This window comes from Orcinus orca, chromosome 14 (assembly GCF_937001465.1).
Source record: "Orcinus orca chromosome 14, mOrcOrc1.1, whole genome shotgun sequence".
Taxonomy (NCBI): Eukaryota; Metazoa; Chordata; class Mammalia; order Artiodactyla; family Delphinidae; genus Orcinus; species Orcinus orca.
In genome coordinates this window covers 89,830,499-89,850,271 of record NC_064572.1, presented here as the reverse complement: position 1 = coordinate 89,850,271, position 19,773 = coordinate 89,830,499, and the positions used below count along the sequence as shown (strand labels likewise).

General features: G+C 61.5%; 2 protein-coding genes across 7 annotated transcripts in view; one reads left to right on the top strand and one right to left on the bottom strand.

Moving 5' to 3' along the window:
• Window positions 1-19,773, bottom strand: part of INPP5A (inositol polyphosphate-5-phosphatase A) — a 179,983-nt gene that overhangs the window by 21,452 nt on the left and 138,758 nt on the right. For all 6 annotated transcript variants that reach the window (XR_007471502.1, XM_049697523.1, XM_033420656.2 and 3 more), the window contains one exon: window positions 14,392-14,476. Coding sequence is in view for 5 of the 6 variants with exons in the window: in XM_049697523.1 (XP_049553480.1) it covers window positions 14,392-14,476 (85 nt within the window). In the remaining variant the exon portion in view is untranslated. The remainder of the gene's footprint in view (window positions 1-14,391; window positions 14,477-19,773) is intronic.
• The window catches only part of BNIP3 (BCL2 interacting protein 3), a 547,174-nt gene continuing 542,519 nt past the window's right edge, over window positions 15,119-19,773 (top strand). Inside the window, exon 1 of the mRNA XM_004265703.3 lies at window positions 15,119-15,123. The gene's annotated coding sequence lies outside the window, so the exon portion shown is untranslated. The remainder of the gene's footprint in view (window positions 15,124-19,773) is intronic.

Genomic DNA, 19,773 nt, shown 5'->3' with positions numbered 1-19,773 from the left:
CACCGCAGAGACGAAGTGCAGCTCTAAACGGGCTGAGAGACACCCCAGGTGTACGGCAAGTGCCGGCGAGCATGTGCGGAGACCAGGCCCCGCACCCCTCCCTTCAGGAAAGTCCATCCACGCGGAGTCCAGAAAGGACAGAGCGGGGGCCGCGGAGGACAGGTGGGGTGAGAAGGTCACAGCTGGATTTCAGTTCGTGTGTAAGTTATACTTCGATAGGGCTGTTTTGGAAAAAGCACTAGGTGATTTTTATTAAAAAAAGAAAGAAAGTAAGACCACCGCAACTGAACTAATGTTGACTTAAAAAAAGCCCTCTTTGTCTAAGGAGCCCTCGTGAGGTCACTTCACGGCAGAGCCACGGGGCTCAGAGGCCGCGGGGCTCAGAGGCTCAAAGCAGCCAGCTTTGCGGGACATCCTCCCGCAACAGGCCCCAGGGCCCGGGGAGGCCCGGAAGCCGGAAGCCGATCCCCCTTGGGCCGCGCGCTCCAGGACAGGCATTGACATTCAGAGCACAGACAGCTACTCAGGTCAAGCCCCCCACAGTGGCTTCTGGACTCATGTGTCACAAATCAGTCTGGCCGCCTTCAAACGGCCGGATTAGAACAAGCGCCTGGACCATCCGGCCCAGCGCGGCCACCCTGCCCAGCCCCCGGCGAGGAGGTCACCCCATCCAGATGCTAATGCGCTTAAGTGGCTTAAGCCCGGTGAATGGGGAGGGCCCGGCAGGCAGACGGCATTGTAGCCTCTCGACGATTCAGGAAATTCATGGTCTTCTCCCAAAGGCATCTGCTGGAAACTTTTTAAAAAATTGCTTTATCTCTCGCCACTTCAGACGGGCTCCCAGAGGATAAACATCTGACCGGCCCAGCCCTTGGAGGGGCCTCCGCGAGCCTCGGGCCTCTCTCCCACACCCGCCAGGCCTCCTCCCGGGCGGGCCTTTCAATCGCAGTCGTGACCACTCATGCAGAAACCCCTGGGCCAGGGCCTTTCCGGCTCGCCTACTTACAGGAAGGCATTTTCCTCTTTTGAAAGGAGAAAACAATTTCCCAAATGTTATCTTAAAGAGCCCTGTAAGATTTATTTCACGATCAGCAGCGGCAGGAAGGGCACAGGAGAGGCGGCCCAGCACTGTCCTACTGGCACCCGGAGCCCCTGGTTTTTCACTTGGAATTTAGGGGCACAGGCTGCTGGGGCGGTGCCCACAGGACCCCACGCCGGTGTCAGCCCAGAGGCGCAGCGTGCAGCGTTTCCTGCGAGTCCCGCAGTCTTACAGCCACTGAATCCGCACAGCCCCCTGGGGCTCAGGGCGCCTGTGCAGCTGGCCCCGCTCCTCCCAGAGCTGCCCCCCCATTGCCCCCATCCCGCCGTCACAAACGCTCCCCACCAGGGTCCAACTTCTATGCAGACAGAGCCCCTGGGGTCCCCACAGGCAAGCCCACGAACGCGGCCTTACAGAACCCACCCTGCTCTCTGCCAGACTGGCGCGGGGGTGGGGGGACAGCCAGCCCCGCACCCGAGGTCAGGCCCTGGGGTCAGCCAGGAGCTGGTCAGGAACATTCGAGTCTGAGAAGCCTGACCTGGGGGATACGGCGGGTTTCAGAGTCTGGGTCACGACGCGCCTTCTGGAAAGTTTGGGCGGTAAGTTTCCGTCTGTGGAGGTCAGAGGCACACCGGTCGTTTTCTCATTGTAATTGCTAAGCTTCTAAATGGTAAATAAAAGCCATAAGGCTCTCTTCTGTGCATCCACTTCGAGAGGTAGCAGGCATTAAAAAAAGCGTCTCAGTTGCGTTTACTGATGGCTCGCCAAGGCTTCAGACCCAGTTATTGTGATTCCAGAGACCCGGCTTCTGTCTGGACCCAGCACGCTGGGCCCGGAGGAAGGGGATCCACCAGGAGCCCCAGCTGACACACACCCCAAGTTTCCAAAGGACCCAGCGTAGGCCGGGCCGGCGGGCACCTGTGGTCGGCGGGCACCTGTGGTTGGCGTCCAGGACGTGCAGTGTATACAGGGGGGCACGCCTGGGTCTGGGTGTCGGGGTAACTAGAGAGATGGTGACCGTGTAACGGAGCTAATGGAGCCGGGTTCCAGGTGGAGGGCCCTGGTGGGGCAAAGGCCGGGGGGGCAGCGTGAGAGGTGGAGACAGGGCCTGAGGGGGGCTGGGGGCAGGCAGGGAATGGCCGGCGGGCCACACGGTGTGGAGGAGAGCTGAGGGGACGCAGCCTGTCTTACAGAGCTCCCAGGCGGCCAGGACAGAAATTCGCGGCTTGCCCCATCGTCACAGGCCTGCCCAGCGGCCCAGCGGGTTTGTTCTCTCCTCTGAGGCAAAAAGAGAATCAGAACACACTTCCATTCTACCTATTTTCTCCACCTGAGAAAACATAGGAAGCGATGCAGGTATTGGAAGCATATTTCGAATGAACACGAATAGCTGGTCTTGCTTCTGTCTGCAAAGCCCGGTGTGGCCTGGGGACTGCGTCTGGGTCTCTCTCCACCGGAGTCGAGAGTCCCGACATGTGAGCGTGCAGGGGTCTCTGAGGGACCCCGAAGAAGCCCACCGGCCCACAGCCCGAGTGTGGGCCCTGCCCTGCGGGTTCTAGGCCCCGCGGAGGGTGCGGGCACGGGGAGGGGTCAGCAGGCGCTGGGGCTCGCCCCCCAGGGTGCTCCCTGCCAGCCTGGCACGCGGCGCCCTCCCCTCGTGCCCCGCAGGACGCTCGGGCCTGCAGACGAGGGGCGGGGCTCAGGGGGCCGCCTCCTGCCCCAGCGACGCTCGTTCCCGAGTTATCCTGGCAGCTGTTTACGAGCCGGACACAGACTGGGTGCTGGTGGAGGCACGGACTCCCTTCCGGCAGCCAGCCCCCCGGGTCCCCGAGAGCCACAGGCACCCCCGTTCTCAGCGACGGGCCTCACGCCCTGGCTTCTAGGAGGCTCCGAGGAGTGCCAGGGTCCCCGGACGGCTGGGCACAGACAGGTGACCAGGAGTCCAAGCTGCGGAGCGTGGTGGGCAGCAGGGGACGTGCGTGCAGTCCATCCCTGTGGCCTCCTGCCCCCTGCCGCTCTGGTTTCCCACACACACCTGCACCCGGGGAAGGGGGCTCGTCAGGGCCTGAGCTCAGAAGCGGTAAGCGGGGTCACTGTCTGGCGTGCCATCACTCAGGGGGCTGCACAGAGGGTGGGGCAGGTTTACTCCTGATTTCAGGCAGCGAGGAAAACCGGTGTGGCCAGATGACTGCGGCCGTCTCAGGTACAGGCAGTGGCCGACCCCGTGCGTCTCTCCTCAGGGCCCTCTGCGCTCTTCCCCTCCACGTGGGGAGCTGCGAGGTTTAAACAAAATCAAAACGAACCACCAAGCCACTCTGGCACCCAAATTTAGACACTACCAGCAGATATTGGAAACGTTCTAGCTCATTCTGAGTAAGAGGACAGCACTCCTCTTTTTACTGAAACGCAGACCCCCTGCAGGACGGAACGCGGAGCCCCCATTTCTGCCTGGGCCCCCAGGAGAAGCTCACACCACGGAACGGGCCCCCAGAAACAGGGACCAGCGGGACCAAGGGCGTCCAGCCCCCTGGAGGTCCAGCATTCTCTCAGCGGCACCCACCTGCCGGTGACAAGGCCGCTTCCGGTCAAGGGCGTGGGTGGCGAGCCGGCACCTACACGGGGTCCCCCGTCCCCCGCTCAGACCTTGGGGGCTGGATTAACCTTTTTTTCCATCAAGTGGAAAATACAACAGCCTTGAAATGAAAAATAACCCGAAGAGCGGCTTCCTGACGTTGTGGAGCCCCCCCAGCCCCGCAGGGTCCTCCCTGTCCCCGTGGTGGCATCCCGCCGCCTGGGGCCTGGCTTCCAGCGCCTCTATTTGGACGCGGGCCCTCTGGAAGGACAGCCAGCAGCCTCCAATGTGAGGTCCGCTGCACACCGCGTCCCACCAGACCGGACACAGCTTCTGCGCCGCTGGGGTCCTTCCCGAGTGAGGACGGGGCGGGAACTCCACCTGCCCCGTCACAGAGCCACATGTTCCCGAAAACACAGGGAGCTGGTAGCGTCCTCACCTCCCCCTCCCCTGACCACGTCAGGGACCCAGCTGGGCCGTCCGCGCCTGGGCAGTGGGTCACCGCTGGGGAGGGTGAGCTGGCCGCCCTGTTTTAGCCTTGGACGAGGCTCCTTCTGGCCCCATGGGAGACGAATGAGCCGGTCTGGACGGAAGCGCTGGTTCTGCAGCGAAGGGCCGGGCCGGCCAGCTCGACACCGTTACTGTGCGGAGGGGCCAGGGGGAGGGCGGGAGGCTGGCGGGTGGGCTCCATGCCCGGCCCTTGGCGTGCGACCCCGCTCCGGAGCTTTCATCCCCCGACAACTTCACGCAGGAAAACACGCGGACCCTCTGATAGCGTGAAATCGGAAACAAAGCCGGGGCACAAAGAGGCCGACCGGCCGTGGCCACCGGTTCTCTTTTCAGCCACAAATGTGCGCATACGACCGACCCCCAAGAAGCTGAAAGGAAAAGCACGTAAAAGAAACACGTTCTCAAGGGCTTCAACACAGCGCGGACGTGCGTGCCCCTGGGTGAGGATGCTCGGTGGGGCCGCCGGCCTGGCCTCTGGCATCTCAGGGGAGACGCGGGGGAGCCCTGGCCCCGCCCGGCCCCTCGAGGACCCTCCACCCACCGACATCCGTGGCCTCATCTCCTGCGCAACGTCAAAAGGACAGTGACCCTGCTCTGGAGGCCCCGCGTGAGGGGGTGGCTGGCTGCTCTGAGTTGCGTTTCAGACGCAGGGCGTGAGGCCAGAAAGGCCCAGACCTCCGACGGGGGTGGGGTGCTGTGGGGAGCCCAGCCTCCACTCGCCACGGCCCGGGGACGGGCGGTGGCCCCCGCTCTGGCCACTCCCGTGGGGCTTGGCTCTGGGTCCACCTGCTGGAAGCAGAAGCGGGAACAGAGCAGGTGCTTCATCAGCTTTGTCTGCAGCCCCGGTGCTGGCACCTCCCGGGAGCAGGGGCCGGAGACGCCCCGCCCACCTGCAGCCACGCACGGCCGGCCTTGAGCCCGGCTTCCCACCGGCCCGCGCTCAGCTCCTGTTCCTCTGCGCAGAGGGGTCCGCGCTCCGGGAGCGGAAGCCGTCGGGGAGCTAGAACAGGGTGAGCTCCTGGTTCCAGCAAGCCGCAGCCACAAGCAGCTTCTCCTTCCTGCGGGGGCGGCCATCTCCTCCCCAGGCACTCGGACACCCTCGCCGTCTCTGTGCTGTGCGTCCAGCAGGAACCAGGCCGAGGCCAGCAATTTGCATCCGAGGAGCTCGGCATGGAGCTGCCGCCCCAGCTGGGCTGCAGGGCCCTGAGTCCTTGGGGTCCCCCCCGAATATCACGGAGACGTCAGAGAAACCGGGCCTCGGCACGCACACCCTTCACTGAAAACCAGCCAACCAAGGGCGTCAGGGAGAAGCTCACCCCGTCCCATGGCTGTTCTCGTCATCAAGCTCACCCCGTCCCACGGCTGTTCTCGTCATCCTGTTACTTTTGGTTAAATTCTAGCCATAAAAATGTCTACAAATAAACAGGCACACAAATCAACGTTCCGTCTGCGCCCTCCTGCAGCACAGGCCGCAGCGAGAAAGAGAAGGATTTCTGAACGGCGGCGCGCAGACAGACCTGAGTCCTTCACACGGGTTTTCTTCAGAACAAGTTAATGGAAAATCGTTACCTTTTACATCTAGAGTTTTTTCAAATGACTGGAAAACAGATCCCGCTCTAGAGGATAAACGTGACCTTTTCTGCGGTGACTCTCCCCGTGACTCTGGACGTTAACCCGGGTCTGCCTCCTGCTGTGCTGCACCCCCTTAACCCCACAGCTGCCTCAGCTCTGGAAGGAGAACGGGGTCCCGACCCGGGCTGCCCAGATCCACCTCTTGGACTCGAGGGGTTAAAGGCTGCCTCTGGTACCTCACTCACAAGCCAGCGTGTGGGAGGTGTGGGTCCAACGCTGGGTCACTGTGAGGTGGGCACGGAGAGTCAGCCAGCCAGCCCCGTGCCCTGGACACCCACCCACCCGCCAGGAACAGGAGAGAAGCACCATCCGTCCCAGGGATGGGCCAGTCCTTGGTCACCAGCGTCTACAGACGTCATTTCAGTCCTAAAGGCGTCCAGGGAGCAGAGAAGAAGGGACGCGGAGTCAGCGGCTTCAGAACCTGCCTCAGTCACAGGTAACTCATGGCTCCGCAGGGAAGTGCTCAGAAAAAGTCTTCACGAACCCTCTGACCACCCCCTTCGGGGCAGACACGTGCCACGGCCTGAAAAGTAGGCGCTGGGCAGACAGATAGAAATGCGTCTCGGAGCCGCCCACACCGCCTGCGGCCGGGTGAGCAGGTCTCAGGGTACACGCTGCCGTGGGAGCCCCCGGGGGACAGCCGGGGCCACTGAGCCTGCGACAGGAACAGCACCTCCCAGTGCACGGACACGTGGTCCAACGAGCTCCAGCCTAAGCTTCAGCTTCCTTCCCTATCACACACGCACACACAGCCCCTCGGCGCGCGCGCGCACACACACACACACACACACACACATCTTCTGGAGAGCAAGAACCCTGGTTTGCCTGGCCCGTGCTCAGCCCCAGGGCCCCTCCAGTGGTGGCCAGGCCGGCCCGAGGCCCAGGAGGTCACCGTGCTCTAGGGGGAAGGTCTGCGGCCAGGTGCCGGGCCGTGACGGCTGTCCCTGGGTGTCGGGGGGCGGGGAGCTCGTGTAGTTAAGACGAGGCCACTGGGCAGCGTCTTGCCTCTCAGCTGCACCAAGTGGGGCCCAGAGCAGGCGCCCGCGAGAGCCATGAAGAAACACACACCCTGCTGCCTCGGCGACAGCCATGAAGAAACGCGCGCACCTTCTGCCTCGGTGGCAGGAGGGGCCTGGCCGGGACCTTGCCCTCGGGGGAGCTCAGCAGAGCGCTAACTTCCTCGGTTTTCAGGGTCCCAGTGGCCTGCCTGACACAGAAGGACCGTGCTGGGTGCGCGCCGAGGACCTGAGGCTGAGCAGGGCGGTGGCCGCGTCGGGCTTTCACCGGGAAGCACCGTGGGGAGGTCGTCCTGCATCGGGCGGGAGCGACCCCAAACACCCCCATTCCGTTTACTCTGACTTCCCCAAGGAAGACCCTTCTGGAGAAGCGCAGCTTTTCAGAGGTTTTCCTGGCAAACCCCAGCCCCCGGGAGGAGGGACATCCTTGATGGCCGAGAGCACATGGACTCCGAGTGCCTGAAGGTGCAGACGGCGCCGGGTGGGCGCGGGCGGGCGCGGGAGGGCGTGCGAGGGCGGCAGGCCGCTGCCCGGGGTCCGTGAGAGGCGCTGCTGTGAGGCCGTGTCAGCGTCAGAGGCGCCTTCGTCCTTTTTGTTCTGTATCATCAGCTGTTCACGAGAACAACAACCACCATAAAGACCCTTTCATCTCCTCCCCGAGACGCCCTGCCAGCTCCCGACCCGCTGACGGAGGGGCGACAGCGCCCGCCCGCGGCCAGCTGCGCAAACCAGGGGAGCTTGACTGAGTTTTCTAGAAGGAAGCAGCGCGGGCTCTTTCTAGGCTCCTGTCCAGCAGGACGGGACTGCCGCTCGGGGGTCTCCCTGCCCGCAGGGGTCCGGCCAGGGGACCTGCCACGCTCCTGGTCTGGCCTCTTGAGAACGTCCCCGGCCTTCCACAGACACACCAGGGCTCAGACCTGCCGGGCAGTGGGGGACAAGGGGCAGGGGGGAGAGCAGGACCCCTCGTCACCTCCTTCTGTCTCCCTGGGACAGACTCCCTGCCCCTGTCCCCTGCCTGCCTCTGTTTGCAGAAAAACTTTAGCCTCCTAGGCCTTCCCTGAATTCCAAAGAATAACTTGAATCAGAGAAGTGAGAAAATGCAGAAACAGGCTGGGGACAGTTCACGGGGCCTTACGAAGGGCCGGCACAGGTAACGACCAGGTGCGATGCCCCCTCCTGGCTGAGTGGGAACCCACCCTCGCCAGGTCGCACGTGCAGCCAGAGGGCAGGAGGCTGGGTGGCAGAAATGCCCGTGGTCTGGGGCAGGGGCTCAGGCCACCGGGCAGCCTGCAGAGTCCCCCTGGCCGCACTGTGATGCGGGCGGGCTGTGCGGTGCCCCTGGTCCTCTTCCAAGGCGGGCGCGGTTAGTGCTGCGACCCCGGCTGTTGGGGCACCGCCTGGGCTCCCACCCCCCGCCCTGCCCCTGCCCCGCGAACATGAGCGTGGGGACGGCTGCTTCCTCCGAGAAGCCAGGGTCCTCACAGGCCCTGCTGGCACCTGAACCTGTACCTGTCAGCAACCGGCAGCCGGCTTTTCAAAACAGCCGCCAGCCTCCAAAAACGCATCCATCACCACGGCTGTCCGCGGTGACGGACGGCAGGTGGGTGCGGCTGGGGCGCGCGGGGATGGGAGCGCCTGGCACCGCTGTCACCCTTTGTCACTGGCCAGCTGAGCGCCCAGCTGCCAGTTGCCACTGCGCAAGGCATGAAACATACTCTCTGAGCAATCCCGCCGGCGGAGCTGAGTGGGAGGCTGCATCATTAATTCGTTCGGGACGCACAGCCCGTTAGACGGCACACGATCGTGGTGTTTATAGTTTGTCTGTTTTAATTACGGCTTAAGAGGTGCCAAGTTTGATCGCAGGATCATCTTTTCAGTTCTGCTAGGCAAGCATGTTTGTATTAATTTGCATCTGAAACGCGAAGCTCTAATTCCGGGGGTGGGAGGGGCAGCCGTTCACTTTGCACAAAGCACTTCTTTCCGACGCTGGTGCCAGCCAGATGCCCGCGACCCCTTGCTGCAGAGGACCGGTGGGTGTCCAGCTTGCCCTGGAGCCCCTCGCCGACTTGTCCTTCCAGGAGCCCCTGCCCGCTGCAGCCTCTTTCTCCCTGCAGGTCAGGATGCTCGTGTTTCCGGAAGGACCTGACTCCCCTCTGGGAGCTTCCAGGAGCTTGGCGGGGTGAGCACCAGAGGCAGGGCGTCCCTGGGCATCTCAGGGGCCCAGGGCTGGGGAGGGTGTACCTGCCACTCTAGTGGGGGACCAGCAACCAACACCAAAGCCCAGCCAAGCCGGCACAAAGGATGACCTCAACTTCCCTCTTCAAGGGGGTCACCTGCCACCTCCAGACAAGACGACGCCGGCAGACGGAGGTCCCGCGTCCCCATCCCTGCGTCTCCTCGGACCTTCTGACTCGCACGACTGCAGTGCTGTCTGGGGCGCTCGTGGTCACCTTGGGTGCTACGCTGACCTTGGGCAATCTGGAAACCGTCTGTGGGGTGACCCACCAGCTGAGGACACCGGCCTCCCCAGGAATACGGGTCGGGGCTGGCATGGCCTCTCCCACCCCAGGACCCGGTCTGTAGGCACGAAACGCCGGTGTCTCTAGAGGGTCACCGCCGAGGGCAGCCGCTCACCCAGGGAGGGGACAGCTCGAGGCCTGGGCCCCGGCTCAAGCCGTGGTGCGCCTTGCTCTGACCGGTGCTCTTCCTGGGCCGTGTTGTTTGGAAGGAAAGGGCACAGTCCTTGGAGGGGGTGGGGCAGAGGATGAGCTGCCTGCATCCCAGCCCCCTCCCCCTCTTCCCGGTGCCCCAGTGCCCACCTGGAGGCCGCCTGCCACCCTCAGTGATGCCCCCGAGCACTGCCTGAGAACCTGCAGGACCCTGTGGCCCCAGCCAGGCCTTGTCCACCAGGCGGCCCATCCCCAAATGTGCCCCGCTGACTCCCCGCTGTGCAAGTCCCAAGAAGTGGCCACCTTCACCTCCATACACGGCTCTCCTGTAACAGGCAAAGCCCCGAAGAGGTGTCCCGGAGCCACGGAACACCCGGGCGGCCTCGTCCTCACGCTGCTCTGCACGTTCTGGGAGCTGGGACGGCTGGCAGGCCTCGAGAAGCATCCACTTGGTCTCACAACCTTTCGGGAAAATTTGGAGACCTCTCCTCTGGTGTCCACAGAGTTTCTGTAAGTTGTTTCTACAGTTAGAAACCCTTTCAAAAAGCCATGAGGGCCAGCAGACTGACGTTCCAAGAGGTGCTTCCATGGTGTTTTAAAATTCAAGACCTAAACAGGTAGCTTAATGAATGCTACTGAAATTAATCTTCAGCAAAAGAAACTTGGCCTCTTTCAGTTAAACTTTTAGATCTAGCTTTGCCCACAAGTATGTTTCTGAGTTAGCATCGATCTCTCCAGCGGTGGGAGAGGAAACGGGGCTCTGGCAGGAAGGGGGCTGCAGAGCGTCCCCAAGTTCACGTCCACCCAGACCCCAGCCCACGACTGTTTTGTCAACCAGGGCCTTGGCAGATGTGACGGGTCAACGTTCTCGAGCCGAGCTCACCCTGGATTCAGGGTGGCCCAAGTGCAGTGACTGTCCCCACAAGGACAGTGAGGCAGGGAGGAGGCACGTGAGGCCGGAGCAGAGGCAGTGATGACGCGGCCACAGCCCAGGGGCGCCTGGGCCACCGGAGCCGAGGAGGCAGGAGGGAGCCCCCTGACCTCAGACTTCTGCCTCGAGACCAGTGTCCCAGCCGCCGGCCGGGGACACGAAACACAACACAGGAAGGTGCCACCAGGCACAAGCTGTGTCTTCCCTGGGGACTTCAGAACATACCACGTTCATTACAATTTCCTTCATCAGCTGGACACGTCTGGGGCCAAAGGTGACGTGGCAACCCGGAGGGGACACGCGGGCGCAAGGGTGGGGTCCGGGTGTCACGCGCTACGCTATCTGCCTACGACTCCCCCGTTGGGTCCCTGCTTCTCCGCCAGGGCGCTCAGCTGCCAGGGCGCTCGGCCGCGGGACTGCATGGCAGCTTCCTGCACAGCCTGGATGCTTTGTGAACAGCCGATGACTGTTGATGAGGCGTGAGAAGATGGTCTTTAATCCCTAGGGCTAAAGTCTTCATTTGACCAAACGGTCCTAAAAACTCGCTATACCAAAAATCATACTCCACGTGCTGGGAATAAAAATCATTTCCCATTGGTTTGCTTTACTTACACAGTAAACTGTGTGCAGAGATGTAAGTTTTCGTCAACTGAACAGCCATTTATCCACAGGATAGATGGACCGTATGGTTTAAAGAACCACGTGCACAAGAAAACCCTCCAAAAATTAATGCACGAATCTTAGACACATCTGTTTATTCATCGAGCAAATAATTCAAGTAAACACCATTGATTCCTCCCTCCTTTGAAAGTGCCAATTTCACAGCCCTGGACAACGGAGCGCTGGGTTTCTCACGTGTGCGGGTGCACAGCCAGAGCAAACACTCCCTGGCAGCAGCGGGGCAGGGGCAGTGTCCAGCGAGCTGTCGTGGGCAAGCCCAGAGCTTGGGGGTGCGGGGTGTCCTGGTGGCATTCAGGTCCACTTAGATGCGCTGCCACACTCCGGGCGGCTCCCAGAAGAGGCTGCGAGGAGACTGAACGGAGCCCTGGGTGAAGCCGCCGGTTCCGCGAGGGAGACTCCGTGTGCCCGGAGGACGAGGGTCTCCTGGAGCCGCCCCGCTCCGCCAAGCCCAACGCCTACCAGCAGGCCCGCTGGGAAGAGCTGCTGCTCAGAACGACCACGTCCCGTTGGGGTGCAGTGGGACCTCCTCGGGCCCGAGACCGTCCTCGCCACGCCCCCTCACCAGAACCCACTCTCTCGCGCGAGGTGGGGTGGGCGGGGCTGGCGGGGCGGAGGGCCTCTGCTTCCTGCCCCCCTGTGGTGGGCGGCCCGCCTGGGTCAGCCCTCGTGTGCCCTTGTGTGCCCAGGACCCGTCCCTGCCGTGGGTCCCTCTGACCTCTCAGGACTACTGACATGGGGTCCCCAGCACAGTCCAAGGGGCTTGCGATTAAGGCACACGGAAATGCGTAGCCTAGAGCAGACAGATGATTGACTGTTTAGGAAATGACCTCCTGGGGGAAGGGGCCACACAGATGCGTAACGTCTGTGACTCTTACCAGCAGCAGAACTGCTGCTCTGCACCTGACCTCACACACAGCCACCCACACAGGGAAGGGGCAGACACTCCGTGCCCCACACCTTCCCAGGTGTGCTCACCAGCTGCCCGGACAGCGGGACACCAAGGCCGGGGGCAGGTCCAGGGGCGGCCAGGCCAAGGGAAGCCGAGGGCCGGGGAGGCCAAGGTGGGGTCCGCAGGGGCCCAGGAGGGGAAGCTTGTGCACATAGTTCCGCTTCCCTGAAAAATCAGCTGTTTGTGAGAACTGCCTACAAAAAACAGCATTTACTATAGCTCCTTATCTAAGTCAGTTAATTAGTTGGAAAAGCGCTCAAGAACGAAGATCCCCTGTACTTTCCTGAAGGAAGAGGAACTTATTAAAACCTGGGCAGTCCACCAAATATCGAGGCTTTTGGCCTGGAACCTTCAGGCTGTTGGTCCTTGGAGACGCTTGGGGCCCCCGGGTGGCCTTCAGAACAATGCGCCCATCGGGGGTCTCCCTGTGGATCCACAGACCAGGCAGCCCCTCAGTACGCGGGGGCGAGCCCTCTCCCTCCTCCGCGTCTGGCCCTCAAAGCGCTGCTGCTCAGGGGACGACCTCGGGCTGTTACTGACCAGGAAGTGAGCGCCTATGTCCCTGCTCAGGCTCTGCCCCCTCTCACTCACGGTCAAGGACGTGTGGCCGTGGGTCCTGTACCACCAGCCCCGACATCCTGATGATACGGGGCCGGGCTGCCACCTCTGGGAGGAAACACAGAAGGATGGAGCGCCCAGCCGCGGGCAGCGCCTCCCTGGCCGAGTCCAGGGTCCATCAGGACCCCGGCCAGCACCGGCCACCTGTGCGGTCACCGTGTGGCAGGAGTCTTTCCTCTAGGGGATGGGACGGGTCCCTGAGGTGAAGCCAAGGTCTGAAGGTGAAGGGTCAGGAGAAAGGGCGCCGGGCAGAGAAGCCTGGGGAAGGGGAGGGGGTCACACGATCAGCGGCAGCCACACATGTCACGGCCCAGCTCCGCTCACGCCCCCTCACGCCCCCTCACGCCCGCTCACGCCCGCTCACGCCCAGGGCCGTGTCCTCCCGCTTCCCACTCAGTAAGAAAAGGAAATCACGACTCTGCAGGAGCCTCGGCGCCCCCCATGGAAACCGGAGCCCCGCCTGCGCCACACGTCCCGTGACAATTCCGCCCGCGTCCAGAGCCGCTGCCCTTAGACGGGGCCCTCGGGCGAGCAGAGAGGCCGTTCCAGCACAGCGGGCTCACGGGCCCAAGTACCAGCCGGAAGTGACCTGCGCTTGGGGGCTCACCCCAGCAAAACCAGCACGGCTAAAATACCAGAGGAGGCACTGTTGGCGAGGGCGCCTGGCCTGTGGGCACTGGGCCGGGCTCCCCACGCCCCTCACAGCATCACACGTGCACTGGCGGATTTCAACAGGCGGGCATCGCACCCATGGCTCAAAGGCACGGAACCCATGGGACCTTGGATCCAGGTTGCTGATTGAGCCAAACTCAAAATGAGGAGGGGAAAAGGCAGCAGAACCAAACGCAGGATTTTATGGTCCTCAGTGGAATTCATTTGTCTATTTGAAAACACTCCGAGTGGTCGAAAGCCCCCTCCCCACACTCAGGCGCCTCTCACTGCTCAGTTTTAAGACAGAATCTTCTGCCGAGAAGGGAGGATTACTTGTACCTGAGACGCCAAAGGAAGATGACAAGAGGGGACCCCCGGGGTCTCCCCCTGCTGTTTCCACCATCACTGCAGGCACACGCTTGTGTGTGCCCTGCTCTGGACAGGCCTAGGCTGGACCCTGCACGCTGTGGTCTCCCTCCTGCACCTGGGTCTGGGGGGACCCGCTCACCTTGGGCGGCTGGCAGGCCCCCTTCGCTGCGGCCTGGGGCCCTGCCATCAGCACTGCACCCCCGGGAGAGTGGGGCAGGCGCGGCAGCGGGGCTCAGGGCCACAGACCCTCTGGGAGAAGCCGGCCCCATGCAGAGGAGACCACGCTCCAGGCCACGTGGCGGGACCCGGTGGGGCCGACGAGCTGGCCTTCCGACCCGGTCGCCTCGCGGCTGGTGCCCATCCAGGTTCCACCTGCGCCTGCTACTCAGCGGGAGCGTCACCCAGGGGCTGAGGGCACCCTGGAGATTCCCACAGCTGGGGGGAACTGGCGCATACAGCTGACCAGGGGCTGCCTTCTCACAGGTAGCTTCCTCCTCTTTCCTCTCCCGACGGTCAACAGAGGAACCTCCAGGCTCAGCACACATGTGCTGAGTGACCCGACCACTACCCAACTACTCGCTCGGAGGGGCTCCCATAACAGCCTCCTTTTGACAGTAAAACGTTCTCCATTAGGAGTTTCTGCCTTAAATAGAACCAGTGAGCAGGACAGTGGGAACGCGCCCGTCGAGGATCACGGGCTTCCGCTGTCTTCCCAACATGACCGAACACGCGTGAGGCTCCCGGCGTGGCCTACCTCCACCACGGACTTGGAATCCAGTCGGAAGTTGAAATCGCCAAAGACAAAGTAGGACGCTTTCTCGAATCGCTGGTCAATGATTCTGGGAGGAGAGAAGCAGAGGGGGTTACTGAGGCACGGCGCCCGCCACGCCCGGCCTCTCCCCGGGCTCCCCACCACGCATTTCCCACCGCCTCCTGCTGAAGGACGCTTGCACCCCAGTGACCGTGATCAACACGTGTTCCCCAGACTGCTCCCAGCTTGCCAGCACTGGGGTGTGCGCCAGCGCAGTCCCATCCGCTAGGCCGGGGCCGTGAAAACCACGTTTGGCGTGCAACGACAGCCTGCGCCAGGGAAGGAAAAGGGCCACGCCACACTCCAGACACAGGAGAGCAGCCAGGAGCGGGCAACCCACATGAGCCCAGGACGCCTCCGTCTGGTCCGTGGACGGTTCCTCCCATCGGTGGTGGACACCTGACCTCATTCTCAGCGTTGTAGCTTATCCCCACGTGGATGTTTGGAAGCTACAAAGTGAGAGTGACTATGTCTTTTTTTTTAAGCTAAGTATTGCCTGGCTCAAAAAACTTTTTCCACGTATTTTAAATCAATCACAATTTATTTCATAGAGATTTTTCAGCTGAGAAACGCACACACGGCAAGCGTGACAGTGATATGTCAGTGTCACCCCCACCCCGGCCCCGTACAGACCTCTCTTCCCCGGTAAGAGGCCAGGACACCACCCAACCCCGATCCTCCGCTCACTCACTCCCCCACCCCCTCCCCACCCTTGGTGGCAGCAGGGTCCCGGCTGCACTGGCCTCAAGGGCAAAGGAAGCAAGTGCGGGTCACTTCCAACTCAAAGCGGAATGCGAACCACGGCTAACGAGACAGCCCGCAGAGCACACGTGTGGTCTGGGCAGAAGGGAAGGGAGGTTCAGTGACCCAGGTCCCCAGTTCCACCGCCCATTGGTGGCTGCACTGACACCCCCGCCGAGACGGAGCAGCAGGGCCCACGGGCACAGTGTGGGGCGCCGCCCCCATGGCCTACGTGCTGTGATGGACTCTGAGAAAATAAATATTAAAGGCGGGCAAAGCCGGGAGCACCCCTCGCCCAGATCAACTCAGAAATATCTGGCCGGCACCGAGACACCTGGGTGCCACCGGACCTGCCCCGTCCGGCCCCCAGGGCAGAGGGAGCAGGCGTGCCCCCAACCCCGGAGTGGCCTTCCCAACTTGACGCACTAGCCTGAGAAAGGAAAGGTGACTGACAGCGATGACATCACCGCTGTTTCACGACGGTGGCTGCTGGGCTGGAGGGACAGTCCCGTCCGCACCCCCGGGGACGGCAAGCTGGTGGCTTCTGCTCGCGCCTGGCCTGCTTTCCTTTCTGGTTCCTTGCCTCCTGCTTTTTCAACTCCAAGAGTTTCCCTGTGAACTCCAAGATGGTGATGCTGTCTGTGCTCACGGTACCTGTCACGCACGAGCCTTAATTTTCACGCAGGAAACACACCCACGTCCCCCCAACTGCTGGCCCTTCTCCCCCCAAGGCTGATTCCCGACAAGTCCTTCTCTCATCTTCCTGGCAGAGTCTGTAGTGCAGACTTTAATCCATCTGGAATTACGTGTGAAGAAGGGGTCTTAGTTTATCGATTTTCCCAACAGTCGGCTGATCCAAACCCTTTATTAAACATTCAATCCTCTTCCCCTTGAGTTTGTGCAGAACAGGAGTCCCTAGATTACATGGGTCTTTTTGAGACTCTCCTTTTCTGCAGATCTTTTATCTATTCCTGTTGCTTTTAAGTCATAGGACTCCTCATGGGGAAGCCCTGCTTGTTGAAGTTCTTCTAGGAATTGTCTCAGCTGTTTTCATATTTTCTTGCATGTTAATTGCTGTATCACGGAGCTAAATTCCACAAAAAGTCTTGTTTTCCTGTTTAGTTGGATTGATTCTCACACATGCGAATTTGAAGACAAAGGACATATTTTAACAGCTTGTCATTAACGGTGCAGATGACAAGTGACGTCACTTCTTGTGTGAAAAGTTAAATCTTTCTGGGCTTCCCTGGTGGCGCAGTGGATGAGAGTCCGCCTGCCGATGCAGGGGACATGGGTTCGTGCCCCGGTCCGGGAGGATCCCACATGCCGCGGAGCGGCTGGGCCCGTGAGCCATGGCCGCTGAGCCTGCGCGTCCGGAGCCTGTGCTCTGCAATGGGAGACGCCACAACAGTGAGAGGCCCGCGTACAGCAAAAAAAAAAAAAAAAAAAAAGTTAAGTCTTTCTGTGGAGGAGACATCGCTCAGGGATGAAAATACAGGGAGGCTGGTGGGTCGGCCCTGGGGCTGCCGTACATCTAGGACTGGCCGTGTACCCCACCCCGTCTCACCCGCCTGGCACCTGCGGGGGAGGGGGAGGAACCCACCCCCATCGACTGTCTGTCAGCAGGAGGCTATCCAAGCCATCTTGAAGAAAGTTAATCTCTTCTGCCCTTAAACTTTAGAAGAAGAAAATACCTCAGAGAACCTGCACAGGTTCCTGGAAAGGCCGACAGGGTGTCCCGTCGGGGCACGGACTCCGTGGTCGCCCATCTTCTGGGAAGGGGACCCAGTGCACAAGCCCCACCAGGAAAGGAGAAGCAGCAATGTCCCTCCCGGCCCCGCCTCCCAGGACCAGTGAGTGGATGAGAGAGACACAAGCACTGGGGCTCCGCCACACTGCTCTTTAAAAAACCCCCAAACGGAACTCTTCACTGCAGCCCTGCCAAGTGACTGCTGGCTGTGCGCGGAGGCCAGAGACGCCTGCGGCCCCAGGGCCTGTGCCTGGGGGTGGGCACGGGGGCTGCTCCCCGTGCCCTCACCCTCCAGCCTCACGGCTCTGGGACCCCACGTCACCGCTCTGCGCCCAGCAGCCGTGCAGCCCCAGCGCAAGGACCGCCAGTCCCTGCAGCTCCCCGAGGCCCGTAGGCCCCAGCCCGCCTGGAGGCCCTCGGGGGCACCTCCCGGCCTCAGCCCCCTCCCCCTGCGCCCCCGGCCCAGCAAGGCTGCCTCCAGACAGGAGCCTGGGGGGTGCCCATTGGGGTGTCCCCGGGGCAAGGGGCTGGGGAGCAAGCTGACACAGCGCCTGGGACCCCGCGAGGTCTGGGCTCAGCGGTCGCACGGCGCCTCCTCACCGCCGCCACTCGGACCTCAGGCCACTCAAGGGGACTTCTCTTTTCTTTCGTTCTTTTTATTTATTTTTTAAGAAAAACTAAACCAAACTGAAGCTTCGACTTGATTTGCTGAAGGAAGGAGGGCGAGCTGTCACGCTTCCTGGGCAGAAACACTTTAAATGTCCACTTTAAACCTACACATCTTATCCTGAGGGTGTATCAGCTTCTGTTTCTTAAGAAGCCCAGGGCACAATGTCCTCGAGAAAAGTCGGTGTGGCAAGTGGAGAAACCTCTGCGTTCACAGGCGAACCGGCTGCTCTCTCGCGGCTTCTTACGCTTAACGTGGTGGCGGGTCACACGCGACACCTGAGCAAGGCGACGGGGACACGGCTCAGACGCGAGGCCAGAGCGCTCACAGCGCCCCTCGATCCTGAACTATTTCTCGAGCCAGAGCATTTGCCTTAAATCTTGGCTTGGAAAGCCGGGCTCCAGCCCTGCGGCAGGAAAGGCTGGAGCTCCACATTTCCTGGGGTCGAAGCCTTGGAAGGTGCCTGAGGGCGCTGGAGGTCACGGCCACACTAGCTCTCCTGCTCCAGGGGGCCACGAGGGACGCACAGGAGGTCCGGCCCAGGCCTGGGCCCCAGTCCCCACACAGGCGGTTTCCCGGGAGGTATGTGGAGGCGGGCGGGCGTCAGACGATTTGGGTGAAGCACGAGCCCGGCTGACCCCGGCTGACCGTCCTCGCCCTGACGGATGGGCGGGAAACGAGGGACCAGGAAGCAGTGCAGACGGCCGACACCGTGCCGGGGAAGCAAGACTATCTGGCTAATTAAATGGCAGAATCCGTTTAGAGGTAATTTCCTTTTTAAAAGATAACGAATTTCAGATTTAATATGGGACTAAATCAACTTTAAAGAGCTCTGAGGGTTCGGAGGGAGAGAATGCTGCATCTGGCGGCCTTCCTGGAACCCGGCCCCCGCGGCCTCTTTCTGGTGACGGACGGGGTGGCCCGCGGTGACGGGTGACGTGATTTCATCAGCTTGTCTCGGGTCTTGTAATTCTATCATTAAAACCCTAAACTTTATCATCTTCCCGTGCCCTGCTCCTTTTGATGTAATGGCCTGAGCCCATTAATAACATCGCCGTCTGAGGCGAGATGGAAGGGCTGTCACGGGGAAGCAGTCGTCCGAGTGCCAGACCGCGGCCCGCAGCCCTCACTTTTAATTTCAACATAGTGCCATTTGGGCCAGCAGGAAAGAAGCGTTGTTTTAAAATTAATTACCTTGTCAGTAGCTATTATGATTAAAAAGTAGGTCCACATCAATACCCTGTGCCTAATTCAGAAAGAGAACTACACGAAGAGCCATGGAAATCAGTGCTTCAGGCCCTGAGAACGGAGCCTCTTTCTGTCTTGACGGGCGATTTCACGACGCGAGGAACCTTGCTGTGCCGAAGGGTCCTCACCCGCTCAGGCTGCCTGTGCGGAAGGAAGGGGCCGAGGACGCCTCGTGGCTTGAAGAGCCCGATGGCAGAGGCGACAGCCCTGAAGGGGCCACAGACCGAATACCTGAGGTCACACGTTTCTACTGGGGGCGGCTCGGGCCTTGGACAGGACGCCAGGCGGAGGGGCAGACGAGGGGCCGTCGGGCCTGCCCACCAGGCTGCACTCCAGGGTCCTTCCTTTGTTATTTTTAGCCTCTGAACATGGTGGAAACTGACCTCAGGTTTCGTCTCAGATCTGGGAGAGGCCATGTGCTCAGGTCAAACAAGTTGAAATAGCAAAGCACGGACGGCAGGAGGTTCCTACGACTGGCCGCTGATTTCAGGGTCTTTGGAGTTTCCCTTAGTCTTAAAGCATCGGATTGAAGGGTTTATCACACGTGCATCTAAGCTGCCTTCTACAGACCGACCTTCCTGGAAGCTATTCTCAGGACTGCACGCTTCACTCTGCGCCGCGTGCTGGCCTCGGGCTTGGGCCGGTGGGGCTGGCAGCCCTGGGGGAGTCCCCTACTATGACAGCTGCAGGCACGAGGGAGCCTGTGGGGAGGTGGGTTGTCCCAGACGCCCCTGAGGCAGAGACAGAGGAGGAGGATACCGTGTGAAGGCAGGAAGGACACATCTGAGGGATGGAGCCTGAGCCGAGTTCCAGCGACGCGTGCGCTCCTCCAGCCCGGCGTCTACCCAGGCCTGGCGCCCCAGTGACCTGTGAGGTCACCCATGCCTCCTGCAGCAGCAGGCACCCTGGGGCTGGGCCC